The sequence below is a fragment of the Pseudophryne corroboree genome, chromosome 9 (assembly GCF_028390025.1).
Source record: "Pseudophryne corroboree isolate aPseCor3 chromosome 9, aPseCor3.hap2, whole genome shotgun sequence".
NCBI classification, from domain to species: Eukaryota; Metazoa; Chordata; class Amphibia; order Anura; family Myobatrachidae; genus Pseudophryne; species Pseudophryne corroboree.
Genome location: NC_086452.1, coordinates 331,958 through 348,450, shown reverse-complemented (window position 1 = coordinate 348,450; position 16,493 = coordinate 331,958). Strand labels below are relative to the sequence as shown.

The 16,493-nt window shown below is 47.2% G+C and overlaps 1 protein-coding gene across 3 annotated transcripts in view; it reads right to left on the bottom strand.

The window, feature by feature from the left end:
- ZFYVE9 (zinc finger FYVE-type containing 9) overlaps positions 1-16,493 on the bottom strand; it is a 418,761-nt gene that overhangs the window by 369,354 nt on the left and 32,914 nt on the right. Inside the window, exons 2-3 of one of the 3 annotated variants that reach the window (XM_063938878.1) lie at positions 14,338-14,554; positions 10,606-10,707 (exon numbers count right to left, since the gene is read on the bottom strand). In XM_063938878.1, coding sequence (XP_063794948.1) covers positions 10,606-10,675 — 70 coding nt within the window. In that variant the 5' untranslated portion in view covers positions 10,676-10,707; positions 14,338-14,554. Of the gene's footprint in view, positions 1-10,605; positions 10,708-14,337; positions 14,555-16,493 lie in introns of those variants that run through there. The other 2 variants (XM_063938877.1, XM_063938876.1) reach the window with 2 other exon arrangements.

The window sequence follows — 16,493 nt, the reverse complement described above, 5'->3', positions numbered from 1 at the left end:
GACTTCTTGGATTCACACCAAGATACATATTTTCTTCAAATACGATGGTAATGTTTGGACGTTACCCCTTTCCTGGCAAGAATAAGTGTGGGAATGACTTAATTGGGAATACCCTTATGGGCAAGGATCTGGCGCTCAACAGCCATGCCGTCAAACGCAGCCACGGTAAATCTTGATAAACGAACGGCCCCTGCTGAAGCAGGTCCTCGCGAAGAGGAAGAGGCTGAGGATCTTCCAGTAATAACTTCTGAAGATCTGGATAACAAGCCCACCTTGGCCAATCTGGAGCAATGAGAATTGCTCCAACCCTTGTTTTTCTGAAGATCTTGAGAACTTTTGGTATTAGTATAAGTGGAGGGAACTAATACACAGACTGAAAAACCCAATGGGTCACCAGAGCATCCACTGCTATTGCTTGTGGGTCTCTTGACCTGGAACAATATTTCTGAAGCTTCTTGTTGAGACATGATGCCATCATATCTACTTGAGGAACGCCCCAACAATCTGCTACCTCTGCAAAGACTTCTGGGTGGAGGCCCCATTCTCCTGGATGGAGATCGTGTCTGCTGAGGAAGTCTGCTTCCCAGTTGTCCACTCCCGGAATGAAAATTGCCGACAGAGCTTTTGCATGTCTTTCTGCCCAGAGGAGTATCTTTGTCACCCCTGCCATTGCCGCTCTGCTTTTTGTTCCGCCCTGGAGGTTTATGTAAGCTGCTGCCATTATAATGTCTGACTGGATTTGTATGGGACGACCTTGAAGGTGCACCACTTGATGAAGGCTGTCGTACAAAGCTCTCAATTCCAGAATGTTTATGTGAAGGAGTACTTCTTGACTTGACCATCGTCCTTGGAAGCTTTCCCCTTGCGTGACTGCTCCCCAACCTCGGAGGCTTGCATCTGTGGTCACCAGGATCCAAGTCTTAATCCCGAAACTGCGTCCCTCCAGGAGGTGAGAACTTTGAAGCCACCACAAGAGTGAAATTCTGGCTTTTGTTGACAGGATTATCCTCAGGTGCATGTGTAGGTGCGATCCGGACCACTTGTCCAGTAGGTCCCATTGGAACACCCTGGCATGGAATCGGCCAAATTGTAGAGCCTCGTAGGCCGCTACCATCTTCCCCAGCAGGCGGATGCACTGATGAATCGATACGCATGCTGGTTTTAAAACTTGTTTGACCATCCTCTGGATCTCCAGAGCCTTTTCCACCGGTAGGAATACTTTCTATGCTTCCGTGTCCAATATCATTCCCAGAAATGATAACCTCCTTGTGGGTTCCAATTGTGATTTTGGAAGGTTTATGATCCAACTGTGCTGTTGAAGCACCGTCAGGGAAAGTGCAATGTTCTGCACTAGTCTCTCCCTGGATCTCGCTTTTATGATGAGATTGTCCAAGTATGGGATGACTTTGACTACTTTCTTGCGAATAAGAACCATCATCTCCACCATCACCTTGGTGAACCTTCTCTGAGCCGTGGAGAGCCCGAAAGGCAATGTTTGGAACTGGTAGTGGCAGTTCTGCACCGCAAACCTCAGATATGCCTGATGCGGCGGGTAGATGGGAACATGTAAATAAGCATCTTTGATGTCCATCGATACCAGAAATCCTTTTCCTCCAAGCTGGAGATCACCACTGTCAGGGATTCCATCTGAATTTGAACCTTTTCAAATAAAGGTTCAGAGTCTTTAGGTTTAGAATCGGTCTGACCGAGCCACCCGGTTTCGGCACTACAACAGGCTTGAATAAAACCCTTTTTTCTTGTTGTGACACAGGAACTAAGGAAATTACGTTGTCTTGACATAATTTCTGAATTGCGTTCAGCACTTTTGCTCTGTCCTGAACAGAAGCTGATAAGGCTGATTTGAAAAATCGGCATGGGGGGAAGGTCCTGAAACTCCAATTTGTACCCTTGGGATACTATCTGCAATACCCAAGGATCCAGATCTGAGTGAACCCAGACCTGGCTGAAAGACAGTAGACGTGCCCCCACCCGATAGTACTCCCGCAGGGGAGCCCCAGCGTCATGCTGAGGTTTTAGGAGAAGTAGCTGTTGACTTCTGCTCCTGCGAGCCTGATGGTGTTGTAGATTTTTTACCTCTTCCTCGACCTCTTCCTGCGAAGAAGGGGGTACCCTTTGCCTTTTTGGACTTGTTCGGCCGAAAATATTGCATCGTATGAAAATGAAATCCTTTCCTAGGTGGAGCAGCTGCGGAAGGCAGAAATGCTGATTTGCCTGATGTAGTTGTTGAAATCATGGCATCCAGCTGGTCTCCAAAGAGGGCTTCTCCATTGTAAGGAAGCGCCTCAATATTCTTTTTTGATTCCGCATCAGCATTCCATTGACTGATCCACAGCGCCCTGCGGGCTGAAATCGCCATAGCGGAGGATCTTGAACTCAGCAACCCAATATCCTTCATAGCTTCAACTACGTAACCTGCAGCATCTTTGGTACGGCCGAGAGTTAGGACTATTTCATCCCTGTCAACTGTGTCTATGTTAACAAACAAGTTGTCAGACCATTTTTCCACAGCGTTACCTACCCACGCACAAGCAATGGTGGGCCTGTGCAACGTTCCGTTAGCCGTATATATGAATTTTAGGGTTGTTTCTAAATTACGGTCAGCTGGATCTTTTAAAGGGGCTGAACCAGGGGCAGGCAAAACTATTTTCTTAGACAGCCGAGAAACTGAGGTGTCTATCATTGTGGGTGTCTCCCATTTGTGCCTGTCTTCCTCAGGGAAAGGGTACGCTACACGTATCCTTCTGGGAAGGGTACATTTTTTCTTTGGGTTAGCCCAGGATTCTTCAAAGAACGCATTCAAATCCTTTGAAGGAGGAAAAGTCACAACCTGCTTTTTATTTAATTTAAAATAATCCTTTTCCTCAGGGACCAGTGTTGTTTCAGGAAACTCCAACACTTTCTTTATAGCAACTATCATACATTGTATGCTTTTGGCTAATTTGGGGTCTACCCCTCTCAAATCCCCAGTGTTGAGGTCAGTCGGAATCTGTGTCTGTGTCCCCTTGCATTATCTGGGCCAGCGACCTTTTCTGGGAACTGGATGGGACCCGAGTGGATGATATGGAGGGGTCAGTAAACAGTGCATCCTCCACAGACTGCCTCCAATATTTAGTCTGTTGTCAGACTCAGAGAATTTCTTTGCAAGCACTGACATATTCTTTTGCAACATTCTCACCCACTCCGGCTCCTTCTGAGAGGGAAGGGCCACCACATTACCCTCTTGTGTATCTAAAATTGGTTCTTCCTGGGAAGAACCCTCCCCAATGTCTGACATGTTACACACTTGTATACACACACACACACCTATCACACAGGGGAGCTATTGGGGACAGACCCACACTAAAATCTGTCAGAGAGACACAGAGGGATTTGCCAGTCCACACACTGCGCCTTATTGTGAAATATTACCCACTTACAGCGCATATACCAATAATAGGCCCACAGACCTAATTATAATGAACACTCTCTGCCCCTTCTATAACACCCTGTGCTTGTATCAGCGTTGTCATGAGGAGAAACAGCATTCAGGAGCTTCACGCTGGAGTCTGTCAGGAGAAAATGGCGCCCAGTGAGTGTTCTGGCAAGTCTGAGGAGAAGCCTTCAGCCTCAGCAATGTAATATTTATACTGGCTGGGGATGGTACATCAGCGGCTCTACATGTATGTGCCCTTTTTGCCAGTGAGAGTAAGGTTTTAAAACATGCTCTCAGAGTGCACCCCCCCCTCCCCCGCACTCTGTACCCTTGTGCTGAGAGACATGGCGCAGCGTACCTGTATGCCGCCAACGATGACCGGAGGATCCCCTCTCTGCAGGACTCCGGTAATAAGCTGTTGCCAGCAGCTTCCCTGTAAAGTAAAAAACCTAAGAAAGTATTTTTCCAGCAAAGCACATTTTCTAAACGGAGGTCTGTAGGAGGGGCATGGAGGGAGGAGCCAGTTCACACTGTTGAAAAGTCTTAGAGTGCGGGAGGCTCCTGCGGAACCATCTATGCCCCATGGTACTAAAATGGACCCCAGCATCCTCTAGGACGTAAGAGAAAAGGATTTACCGGTAGGTAATTAGAATCCTATTTTTTCTTACATCCTAGAGCAGGGGTGGGCAATACGTGGCCCTCCAGCTGCTGTTGAACTACACATCCCAGCATGCCCTGCAACCGTTTTAGCATGGCTAAATAGCAAAACAGTGGCAAGGCATTGCTGGGAACTGTAGTTCTACAACAGCTGTAGGGCCACCTATTGCCCACTCCTGTCCTAGAGGATACGGGGGTCCACATTAGTACCATGGGGATATACCAAAGCTCCCAAACCGGGTGGGAGAGTGCTGAGGTTCCTGCAGAACTGATTGACCAAACTGAGGGTTATCAGAGGCCAAAGTATCGAACTTGTAGAACTTAGCAAATGTGTTCGAACCTGACCAAGTAGCTGCTCGGCAAACCTGCCGTGGAATAAGCATGCTGGATAGTAAGCCTGATCCAGCGTGCAATTGTCTGCTTTGAAACAGGACACACAATTTTATTGGGATCAGAGAGAACAAACAGCGAGTCAAGATTTTCTGTGACGAGCTGTCCGCTTCACACAGATCTTCAAAGCCCTCACAATATCCAAGAACTTTGAAGTAACAGAGGTGTCGGTAACCACCGGAAACCACAATCGGTTAGTTGATATGAAATGCAGACACCACCTTTGGAAGAAATTGCTGACGAGTTCCGAGTTCAGCCCTATCTTCATGAATAATCAAATAGGGGATTTTGTGAGACAACGCCCCCAGCTCCGACACACGCCTCGCAGAAGCCAAGGACAACAGCGTGACTGCCTTCCACGTAAAAAACTTAACGTCAACGTCCTGTAAAGGCTCAAACCATTCCGATTGCAGGAACTGCAACACCATGTTGAGATCCCAAGGTGCCGTAGGAGGTATTAAGTGAGTTGGATGTGCAGAACCCTCTTCAAAAATGTCTGAACCTCAGGGAGAGAAGCCAACTGTTTCTGAAAGAAAATGGATAAGGCCGAAATCTGGACTTTTATGAAGCCCAAACGTAGGCCCACATCCACACCTGACTGCAGGAAAAGGAGAAAAACGTCCCAGTTGAAATTCCACCGCAGGGAATTTCCTGTACTCACACCAACAGACATATTTATTCCAAATACGGTGGTAATATTTAGCCGTCACCCCCTTTCTGGCTTGGTTCAGGGTTGGAATAACCCAATCCGGGATCCCTTTCCGGGCTAAAATTTGACGCTCAACCTCCATGTTGTCAAACGTAGCCGTGGTAAGTCTTGATAGACGAACGGCCCCTGGCGAAGGTCCTCGCAAAGAGGTAGAGGCCACGGGTCCTCTATGAGCATCTCCAGTAGATCCGCATATCAGGCCCTTCTTGGCCAGTCCGGAGCAATGAGAATTGCTTGAACTTTTTCCCTTTTTATTCTTTTGAGAATCTTTGGGATCAATGGGAGTTGTGGAAATACGTACACCATCTGGTAGACCCATGGAGTCACCAGAGCGTCCACCGCCACTGCTTGTGGGTCCCTCGACCTGGAACAATACCGCTTGAGCTGCTTGTTGAGACGAGAGGCCATCATGTCGATTTGTGGCATTCCCCACAGACGTGTTAAGCACTTGAACACCTTCCAGTTGTCTATTCCCGGAATGAAGATCGCGGACAACGCCACAGCGTGTCTTTCTGCCTAGAGTAGAATCCTAGTTACCTCTGACATTGCTGCTCTGCTCTTCGTTCCACCTTGTCGGTTTATGTACGTTACTGCCGTCACATTGTCCGACTGAACCGGAATGACTTCATATAGCCCTTAGTTCCAGAATATTGATTGGAAGAATGGCTTCCTGACTTGACCATTTTCCTTGGAACTGTTCCCCCTGTGTGACCGCTCCCCAACCTCTGAGGCTTGCGTCTGTGGTTAACAGAATCCAATTTTGAATCCCGAACCTTTGGCCCTCAGTCAGGTGTAAAGTCTGAAGCCACCACAGAAGAGAAATCCTGGCTTTTGGCGACAGACGGATCCTCTGGTGCATGTGAAGATGCAATCCGGACCATTTGTCCAACAGATCCAGCTGGAAGGGCCTTGCGTGAAACCTTCCGTACTGCAGTGCCTTGTAAGCGGCTACCATCTTTCCCAGAAGGCGAATGCATAGATACACCAATATCCGGGTTTGTCTTAGAACATTCCGCACCATCGACTAGATCACCAATACCTTTTCCAACAGAAGTGATACCTTCATTGCCTCCGTATCCAGTATCATCCCCAGGAACGGAAGCCTCTGTGTTGGTTCCAGATGAGATTTTGGTAGGTCCAGAATACACCCGTGATCCTGGAGAAGTCGGGTTGAGGGGGCAATGTTGACTAACAACCTCTCCCTGGATGGCGTTTTTATCAGCAGATCGTCCAGGTACGGTATTATGTTCACTCCCTGTTTGCGGAGGAGAAACATAATTTTTGCCATTACCTTGGTGCCGTAGAGAGGCCAAATGGCAGGGCCTGAAACTGGTAGTAACAATCCTGTAAGGCAAACCTTAGATAAGCCTAATGAGGCGGCCAAATCTGAATATGAAGGTACGCATCCTTGATATCCAGAGACATCAAGAAATCCCCCTCTTCCAGACCTGAGATCACCGCTCTCAGAGACTCCATCTTGAACTTGAACACCCGTAAGTACGGGTTCAACGACTTGAGATTTAAAATGGGCCTTACCGAACCGTCCGGTTTCGGAATTACAAACAGGTTGGAATAATACCCCTGGTTTTGCAGCTGAAATGGATGACCTGTACCAGTTTTTAAATTGCTTCCTGTAAAGTCATACTTGCTTCTTGAGAAGATAGTAAGCCTGAGTTGAAGAATCTGAAGTGGGAGTTCCTGAAACTTCAGTCTGTAGCCCTGGCCTATAAGATCTTTGACCCAGGAATCCTGGCATGACGTTGTCCATATGTGACTGAAGAATCTCAAACGTGCTCCCACCTGCCTGTCTTCCAGGCAGTGCGGACCACCATCATGCTGAAGGCTTAGAGGAAGCAGAACCAGGGTTCTGTTCCTGTGAACCTGCAGTTGCTGGTTTTCTGGGTTTACCTCTATTGACTTTGAAGGCTGTAGAAGAACCTTTGGTTTTGTTTTTAAACTTCGCTGTTCGAAAGGACTGCAGAGATGGAGCAGTGTCGGATTTTCTAGCCGGGGGTGCTGCGGAAGGAAGGTATCAGAATCAGAATCCGCTTTATTGGCCAGGTATACTTGCGTATACTAAGAATTGGTCTTCGGTTTGCTACACAACAGCCAAGTGGGTAACAGATAAGCAGGTGGGGGGGTAAGTAAAGTCACACAGATGGGCATACCATAGGGACACAAGTTAGTTACATGTACGTCTAGTCAGTCAATGTTCAGGAGTTCAGCAGGCGGACAGCTTGGAGAAAGAAACATTTGAGGCTTCGGTGGACCTGGTGGGGACGGCCCTGTAAATCCTGCCTGAAGGAAGCAAGTTAAACATGCTGTGGCCGGGGTGTAGCTGGTCTTTTACTATCTTCGTTGCCCGCTTTTTAGCTCTGGACAGGTACAGGTCCTGGACTGAGGGAAGGTCGGCCCCGATGATCTTCTCTGCGGTTCTGACCACCTTTTGGAGCCTGCATCTGTCCCTCGCGCTGGTGGAGCTGTACCATACCAGTATTGAGGAGCACAGTATCGACTCCACAATCGCGGAGTAGAAGGCCCCTGTACTAATGGACCGCACTTGAGAGGTGAATTCCCCCGCTTTCACCACCTGTGTCCTATCTGTCAGGAAGTCTACTATCCAGGAACAGGTAGCTTCTGGAACCCCTAGGCGAAGTAATTTGGGGTGGAGGATGCTGGGGACGACTGTACTGAAGGCCGAGCTGAAATCGACAAACAGCACCCTCGCGTAGGTACCGGGAATGTCTAGGTGCTGTAGAATGTAGTGCAAGCCCAGGTTGACTGCATCCTCGACACACCGATTCGATCGATAGGTGAACTGTAGGGGGTCCAGTTGGGGGCCAGTCACAGATTTCAGGTGATTCAAAACCAGACGCTCAAACGTTTCCATGACCACAGACGTCAGTATGTAGACTTACCCGCCGTAGCCTTGGATATCCACGTATCCAGTTCATCTCCAAAAAGGGCTTCACCTGTGAAAGGTAGGCTTTCCACGCCTTTCCTGGAATCCGCGTCTGCAGTCCACTGGCGTAGCCACAAGCCCCTGCGTGCTGACACTGTCATGGCAGTGGTGCGTGCACTGAGTAAACCAGTTTCCTTTATGGCCTCCACCACAAAGTTAGCAGAATCCTGAATATGCTGTAGGAGTAAAATTATCTCCCCCCTGGGTAAGGTATCTAACCTGTCAATTAGATTACCTGACCATTTTGCAATGGCCCTAGTGATCCATGCACAAGCTATAGTGGGTCTCTGGGCCACCCAGCAGTTGTGTTCAGAGATTTGAGAGTGGTCTCAATCTTGCGGTCTGCAGCATCCTTCAAGGAAGCTGCCCCAGGAACAAGTAAAACTATCTTACGAGACAGCCTAGAAACCGATGCGTCACATTTTTTCCTATCATCCTGAGGAAACGGGAAGGATGTGAGTAACCGTTTTGGGACCTGAAACTTCTTGTCAGGATTTACCCAAGTTCGTTCAAAGAGGGAATTTAAGGGTGTAATTCTGAGTTGATCGCAGCAGGAATTTGGTTAGCAGTTGGGCAAAACCATGTGCACTGCAGGGGAGGCAGATGTAACATGTGCAGAGAGAGTTAGATTTGGGTGGGGTGTGTTCAATCTGCAATCTAATTTGCAGTGTGAAAATAAAGCAGCCAGTATTTACCCTGCACAGAAACAAAATAACCCACCCAAATCTAACTCTCTCTGCACATGTTATATCTGCCTCCCCTGCAGTGCACATGGTTTTGCCCAACTGCTAACAAAATTCCTGCTGCGATCAACTCAGAATAACCCCCTTAATTCCTTAGATGCAGGAAAAGTAGCTGAGGATTTCTTTTCCACATTAAAATAAGATTCCTCCTCGTCCTCTGATTCCTTATCAGGGATTTGCAGGACCTCTCTAATAGCTTCTACCAGGGCCTATATTCCCTGTGACAGAGCCGCATTCCCCCCCTCCCAAGTCCACCTTCACCTTCCCCTGCGTCGGATACATCATCGTCGGTATGAGCCTGCATGATTTGGGCCAGAGTACGCGTCTGTGGACAAATGGCAGGGGTCTGAGACGCTGGAATGACCACTGAATCTCTAGTCATCAGGTCATCAACAGATTGCCTTAAGTATTGCGTCTTCTTCTCATTTTGGGATAATTTATTTGAAATCATCCCTTTTAATGAATCTAACCATACTGGTTCAGATCCACTAGCCTGAGAATGTGTACTATCCTGAGTACACTGCAGTGATCCCCCAGATAGATAGAGAAACACTCTGCCATGCAGGATACACACTCCTTTGACATAGTAAATGTGAAAGAACACACACACACACACAAAATAGGTTAAAAACACATAGAGCCCTCCTAGGGAGAGAGAGAGTATAATGGAGCCAGCTACACAGCGCCCCTATAGCTAAATAACAAGTTTAGCTGGGTCGCAAACTAAGTACCCTTAATAGGGCTTAGTACACCAAATATTGCTCCCCCCCTGCTATGACACCCGGGTACCGCTGAGGTGTTGTGAAGTCCTTGTGGAGGAGCCGCACTTCCCTGTCAGTCTGCCTATGTAAAGCTGCAGAGGGAAAATGGCGCTGGCGAGCTGCTGGAATCGCTCAGAGTAAAGCCCCGCCCCCTTAATGGTGCGCGGTCTTGCCGTTTTTTTTTTAGACTGGCTGAGGTGAATAATGTAGTCTACAGTGGGTTAAAACCCTGTAGCGCACTTGCCAGTGTGGGTATCAATAGTGTCTCTGAAGCCTGGAGCGCACCGTGCATGTCAGCGCTGCGCTCCTACCCTTGTGCCATTACAGCCAGTGATCCGCTAACCAGGACGCCGGCCACCTACTCACCACTGTTCTGGCTCTGTTAGGGGTGACGGTGTGCTGCAGGTCTGTACGCTCGCCGTGGAGCTTGCGAATAGGACCCTCAGGAGCTCAGTGTCCTGTCAGCGGGGAACGGGACCTTTAACCCTAGGGAGGTTGGGCCGTTCCGCCCCTAAGTCCCACGAAGCAGACAGGCTGGTGCCGTCCAGACCTGCCTGAAAATAAACATATACAATAAATGCAGAAAACTCCTAGGAGCTCCCCTAGCTGTGACCGGCTCCTCCGGGCACATTTTCTAAACTGAGTCTGGTAGGAGAAGCATAGAGGGAGGAGCCAGCCCACACTCTCAAACTTCTATAGTGCCCATGGCTCCAAGTGGACCAGTCTATAGCCCATGGTACTAATGTGGACCCCAGTTTCCTCTAGGACTTGAGAAAATGCCTTATCGACATGGTCAGCAAACTGAACAAGTGGACAAGCTGTCTGTTGAAGTTTTCACCAAGTTGACATCATGTCGGCATTAACAGACTACTTAATAAACCAAATGCCATGGCGATTTACATCCACACATTATGGACATCAGTTATTATTAAATCAGACCCACGCCGCACCTTCATTTTTTTCAAATTCATCTAGTACTTTGTCCAGGTTACAGGATTCTTCCTCAAAATAGTTCTCCATTTGTTAAAGACCTCTGAGGTTTAGGTACGGGCCTGCAAAACAAACCACAAGAAAGAAAAAAAAAAAAGTTTCAGGGATTCATTCACTTAATTATTATTAATATATTTTTGGAGGAGTGAACATTTAGGACAAGGTTTTTCAAATTGAATCATAAGTACACCCACCAAATCAGATTTTGATGGCGGAAATATGTCCTCAGCCCCTTTCACCTCCCCACTTAACCCTATTCCCTCCCATCTGCTCCGCTTCCTCTCTTCTGCCTGTATCCATCTTGCACATCTACTCAATCTCTCATCAGGCACTGGGGTCACTCAGACCTGATCGCACGCTAGGTTTTTTCAGGTCAGAATTACGCATGCACAGCAATGCGCAGGCGCGTCGTACAAGTACAAAGCAGATCGTTGCCCAGTGATGGATTGTACGAAGAATCCGTTGGCACAGCCGATCGCTAGGAGATTGACAGAAAGAGGGCGTTTGTGGGTGGCAACTGACAGTTTTCAGGGAGTGGCTGCAAAAACACAGGCGTGTCCAAGCGTTTGCAGGGCGGGTGTCTGACGTCGGTTCCAGCTCTGGACAGGCTGAAGTGATCGCAGCTACTTGTCCATACAAGAAAAAAAGGTAACTAGAGTTTTCTTTCAGCATTTGCATAGATTCTACAAACAAGACAGATGTGTCAAAGAGAACCAGTTGCGACTGCAGAAATGTGGATTCTCACAAGTAGCATTTATTATTTATTATACCCTTTCAGACATTTTCAAAATACCCGGGAATTGCCGAGCCATGACAAAACGACCCAGATCAGGCGTATGTCAAAAAGGTACCAACCTGGGTTGACAGTCCTGGGTCCACTCCCCACCAATCGACCAGTATCAATGACATGGCTTGTGTCTGAATGGTGCGATCAGAGTCAGCAGAATGGCTGATGGGAACTGCCTGAGGCAGATTCCGGTGACCTCATCAGCACCAGCCGGGAAGGGACGGATGACAGAGGCACGCTGAGACTGTTTACATTGTGGCTTAGTGGTTATCTCACATTGGAAAGAGGAGGTGTTACATGTGCAGGGAGAGCAGGGGATAAAAGCCCATATAACGGGCACTGTAAAGAATGCCATGGTGTATGGCAGAGGTTCTCAAACTTGGTCCTCGTGGGCCCACACAGTGCATGTTTTGCAGGTCTCCTCACAGAATCGCAAGTGAAATAATTAGCTCCACCTGTGGACCTTTTAAAATGTGTCAGTGAGTAATTACTTCACCTGTGCACCTGCTGGGTTACCTGCAAAACATGCACTGTGTGGGGTCCTGAGGACCGAGTTTGAGAACCTCTGGTGTATGGTAACATATCAAAAATCCTGTGTAGCAGGGGGTTAAGACGACGTAAGAGCAAGGAAAGGGTCAGATACAACAATCATGAATTTCTTAGGCAACTATTTGCACAATTCCACTCACCACCAACGCAGTATATGCGACAACCACAGATTACCTGAACATTTGGAGAGGGTATGTTTAGCAATCTGCGTAGAGGGCAACTATTTGGAGTTCCCTTTTCTACCAGTGCTCCACGCCCTAACTACCTCCCACAAATCTTTTCTACCAGTGCTCCACGCCCTAACTACCTCCCACAAATCTTTTCTACCAGTGCTCCACGCCCTAACTACCTCCCACAAATCTTTTCTACCAGTGCTCCACGCCCTAACTACCTCCCACAAATCTTTTCTACCAGTGCTCCACGCCCTAACTACCTCCCACAAATCTTTTCTACCAGTGCTCCACGCCCTAACTACCTCCCACAAATCTTTTCTACCAGTGCTCCACGCCCTAACTACCTCCCACAAATCTTTTCTACCAGTGCTCCACGCCCTAACTACCTCCCACAAATCTTTTCTACCAGTGCTCCACGCCCTAACTACCTCCCACAAATCTTTTCTACCAGTGCTCCACGCCCTAACTACCTCCCACAAATCTTTTCTACCAGTGCTCCACGCCCTAACTACCTCCCACAAATCTTTTCTACCAGTGCTCCACGCCCTAACTACCTCCCACAAATCTTTTCTACCAGTGCTCCACGCCCTAACTACCTCCCACAAATCTCGAGTTAACCGTGTACACAAACAGTGTGGTTGACATATGTCTGTCATAGCCTTTTCTTAAGAAGGACAGTTATTAACAATCCAGCCAATGCTTATGGCTTAATATCTTGTGTTATATTTAATACTTTTTTCCTTTATATTATGTTGTATGTACCAGTGCTCCACAACACCCCAACTACTTCCCACAAACTCAAATCCGGAGCTTTGTGATTGACATATAATGGATGTACATTCATTTTCCTGATGCACAAAGTATTTTATTTACAACCAAAGTGAACATTACATTTTTTCAAAGTCAAATCACTTGGTGAAGCAGCTGGCCAGTCCAATGCAAGTATGTCTTCTACATGCTGGATGAAGGTCTCCGCTCCAGCTTCCGGTGACTTAAAACAAATCCCACACATCTTGTGCTTGATTTGTTGTAACACACAGTAGTTGCAGGGGGCCAGGTTTGGACTGTGCGTCAGATGACCAAGCTTCTGGATGCATTCATGGACCAGAAAATCCACAACTTTACTGGACTTCTGGGCAGGTTCACTGTAGTGATGGAGAAGGACACCATGAGCACGAGTTCTGGATGGCGCATGGAAATGGCTTCTAGCACTTGCAGCAGCCAATGATTGGTGTACCAGTCCCCAGTGAGAGTGCGCTGTTGCATGAGTAGTGTGGTAGCTACATGATCAGTCTTGGCCACAAAAACAGTCACCATCTACTCGTCCACACTGCGATCATGTCGGAATTTCTTTGGCGGCGGCCCTCCAACTGGGGTCCACTGGGCCGACTGCTTTGTCTCGGGTCGAACCTGTAGATCCAGGATTCATCGCCACTGATGATCTTGCAGACAAAGGTTCAGCAAACGTCATCAAACCTGGCCAGCATGTTGTGGCACCAAGTCACCCGAGCCTCCTCCTTTTCTCAAGTTAGCTGATGGGACACCCAGCCTGCCGAAACCTTGCTCAGGCCAAGCTTTTCGTGGAGTATCAAGTAGATGGATCCTGATTAAATGCCTATATCACCCATGTGTCCACCTCAACTATGGACTGCATGGCAGCAACACTGTCCTTGGTGATGGTGGACACAGGTTGGCTGTAGTCCTCTTCTTCCAGGGACAGTCTCCCACGCCGAAATTCTGCAAACCACTCAAACACACTGGTACAGGACAGTGCTTCCTCCTCAAAAGCAACTTGCTGTCGCTCAAAGCTCTGCTGCTGTCGCCGACTTCTCTTGTAGTCATTTAAGATCATGACACTCCAGTGGCCTCTATTGAGCTCCATAACGAGTTCATGAAGGAAGTGAACATTCTGACTTCTTCAGAACTTATATATGGTTCTGTGCCATGACATTTCACAAAAACTTTAGTAAGAGATTACAGTTCACAACCAGTCATATTGTGTCTTCTCTACCTATGCACTTCTGGAAACTTATTGCGGACCCTCTCATATGTATCTTTGTAAGGGGCATACAATTGTGAAAGTACCTCTTCAACAAGTTTTATTCACACAAAAGAAGTTAACACAAGTACACAGTGTATATCTTTAAAAAGTGCTTGAAGCACGCTTATTGTGGCTTACTCACCACATTGAAGATATGCTCCCAGTACGTTCTTGCACTCCAAGTATCTGATTTTGCGGGATTTACGCATACATCCGTTCCAAGCCTCAATTTTGATACTGGTCACTGCGCATGTGCCGTTCGTTGAACATTTCCAACGCGTTTTCCTCACACCAGGACTTTGTCCGGAGTGGAAGGAGCTGGGAGCGGGCGGCCAAAACTACTCTTGAATGAATTAAATCTGTGGAAGAGGTACATTCATCACTGTGTGTCCCGTCTGTCTGTCTGTCTGTCTATCTATCTATCTATATATATCGAAGAAAGGATGGGGGGTACAAGCGACCAATGGTGTCTCTAATAAAATGATATACCCAGTGTAAAAGTATAAAATAACAATTACAATATTCTAAAGTATCACATTGATTTACAATTCTCTTTAAAAAAATGGGATTAAAAAGCACATACACAAAATATAATAAATAGATTAGTAAAGTGCAGGATTTTTTTTAAAAAGAGGTAAGTATCTTATCTAGATTACAGGTCAGTACAAGTTGCACAATGCGTTTCGTCTCAGACTTCATGAAGTGGTCCCCTTGATGAAGTCTGTGAGACGAAACGCGTTGGGAAACCTGTACTGACCTCTAATCCAGATAAAATACTTACCTCTTTTTATACCACAGTTCCTTCCAAGGATTATTTTCAGTTTGAAGAATCTTATCTGAATTGATTTTTTTATGTGCATTACACCAATTTGTTTCCAGATTGCTTCAAATCTGCATTTCTAACGATACATCTCTGTATATCATATTTTTTCAAAATAATTGGTAATGTACCCCTGAGCAAGTCCTTTGGGACGAAACGCGTTGGGTTCTATGCATTCTCTCTTTGCTACCAATTGAAGCAATATTCCAGCTAAAAAAAACGCCACATCCAACTGGAATGATTTACCTTGCATTTTTATGAAAAAGTTGTAACTGTATTCGTACTTGCCATTTTAAATGGAATTGTGAATACATTTTAATTGATCAATGCCCCCCCCCAGCAGTGCCAGATATACAATTAATGCCCCCCCAGCAGTGCCAGATATACAATTAATGCCCCCCCCAGCAGTGCCAGATATACAATGAATGCCCCCCCCAGCAGTGCCAGATATACAATGAATGCCCCCCCCAGCAGTGCCAGATATACAATGAATGCCCCCCCAGCAGTGCCAGATATACAATGAATGCCCCCCCAGCAGTGCCAGATATACAATTAGTGCCCCCCAGCAGTGCCAGATATACAATTAGTGCCCCCCAGCAGTGCCAGATATACAAATAATGCCCCCCAGCAGTGCCACATATACAATTAGTGCCCCCCCCAGCAGTGCCACATATACAAATAATGCCAACCCAGCAGTGCCACATATACAAATAATTTCCCCCCAGCAGTGCCACATATACAAATAATGCCCCCCCAGCAGTGCCACATATACAATTAGTGCCCCCCAGCAGTGCCACATATACAAAAAATGCCCCCCAGTAGTGCCACATATACAAATAATGCCCCCCCCCCCCAGCAGTGCCACATATACAAATAATGCCCCCCCCCCCAGCAGTGCCACATATACAAATAATAAGATTTTACTTACCGGTAAATCTATTTCTCGTAGTCCGTAGAGGATGCTGGGACTCCGTAAGGACCATGGGGAATAGACTGGCTCCGCAGGAGATAGGGCACTTTAAGAAAGCTTTGGACTCTGGGGGTGCACTGGCTCCTCCCTCTATGCCCCTCCTCCAGACCTCAGTTAGGGAAACTGTGCCCAGAGGAGATGGACAGTACGAGGAAGGATTTTTGTAAACCTAAGGGCGAGATTCATACCAGCCACACCAGTCACACCGTATAACTTGTGATAAACTTACCCAGTTAACAGTATGAACAACAACATAGCCACGGTTCCACCGAAAAACTATAACATAACCCTTATGTAAGCAATAACTATATACAAGTCTTGCAGAAGAAGTCCGCACTTGGGACGGGCGCCCAGCATCCTCTACGGACTACGAGAAATAGATTTACCGGTAAGTAAAATGTTATTTTCTCTAACGTCCTTGAGGATGCTGGGACTCCGTAAGGACCATGGGGATTATACCAAAGCTCCCAAACGGGCGGGAGAGTGCGGATGACTCTGCAGCACCGAT